The 518-nt window shown below is 58.7% G+C and overlaps 1 protein-coding gene across 1 annotated transcript in view; it reads right to left on the bottom strand.

The window, feature by feature from the left end:
* Positions 1-198, bottom strand: part of FOXJ1 (forkhead box J1) — a gene marked incomplete at its 5' end in the record, with an annotated part of 4,134 nt that extends 3,936 nt beyond the window's left edge. The window contains one exon of the mRNA XM_009706170.1: positions 64-198. Coding sequence (XP_009704472.1) covers positions 64-198 — 135 coding nt within the window. The remainder of the gene's footprint in view (positions 1-63) is intronic.
* Between the last annotated feature and the right edge of the window lie 320 nt (positions 199-518).

Genomic DNA, 518 nt, shown 5'->3' with positions numbered 1-518 from the left:
CGGTGGTGGGCAATTGAGAAGTCCTCCAGCCACTTGAGGCTGGTCAGGCTGTCATCCAGGTACCCCATGCTGACCTCCTGTGCTCTCTCCCTTGCTGCTCGCAGGCGGCTCTGGAACCAGTCATCTTTATCTTGGTTCATTGATGACTCTTGCATTTTCAAGGTGCACGTAAAGCGGAGGGAAAGAACGGGGCAGATCCTGCAATAACAACAGGGAGAAGGTTGAGGCTCCCCGAAGTGCAGCCGCTCTCTGGCACCCAGGCAGCTGCTCCCGGTGCCGCTGGGCAAGGCCCGTCCCCGGGGTGCTGCCCACCGGAGCCATAACGCCTCTCCCGGGGTGCTTTAGCAGCCCTGAACCTCGGGGAAATTCTCTCAAACACCCAAGCCCCGCTATCGCCCAGTGGGCCGGCGCTGCCCAGCAAGCCCTTTCCTGAAGAAAGAATTAAAAAAGAATCCCCCACCAACCAAAACCGAACAGCAAAAGCCCCTTTAAACCACCCAAATCCAGCCCTGCCGTCC

This window comes from Cariama cristata, unplaced genomic scaffold, assembly GCF_000690535.1.
Source record: "Cariama cristata isolate BGI_N322 unplaced genomic scaffold, ASM69053v1 scaffold21988, whole genome shotgun sequence".
In the NCBI taxonomy this organism is placed as follows: Eukaryota; Metazoa; Chordata; class Aves; order Cariamiformes; family Cariamidae; genus Cariama; species Cariama cristata.
The sequence above is the reverse complement of the archived record's forward strand: the minus strand, read 5'-3'. Positions and strand labels throughout refer to the sequence as shown.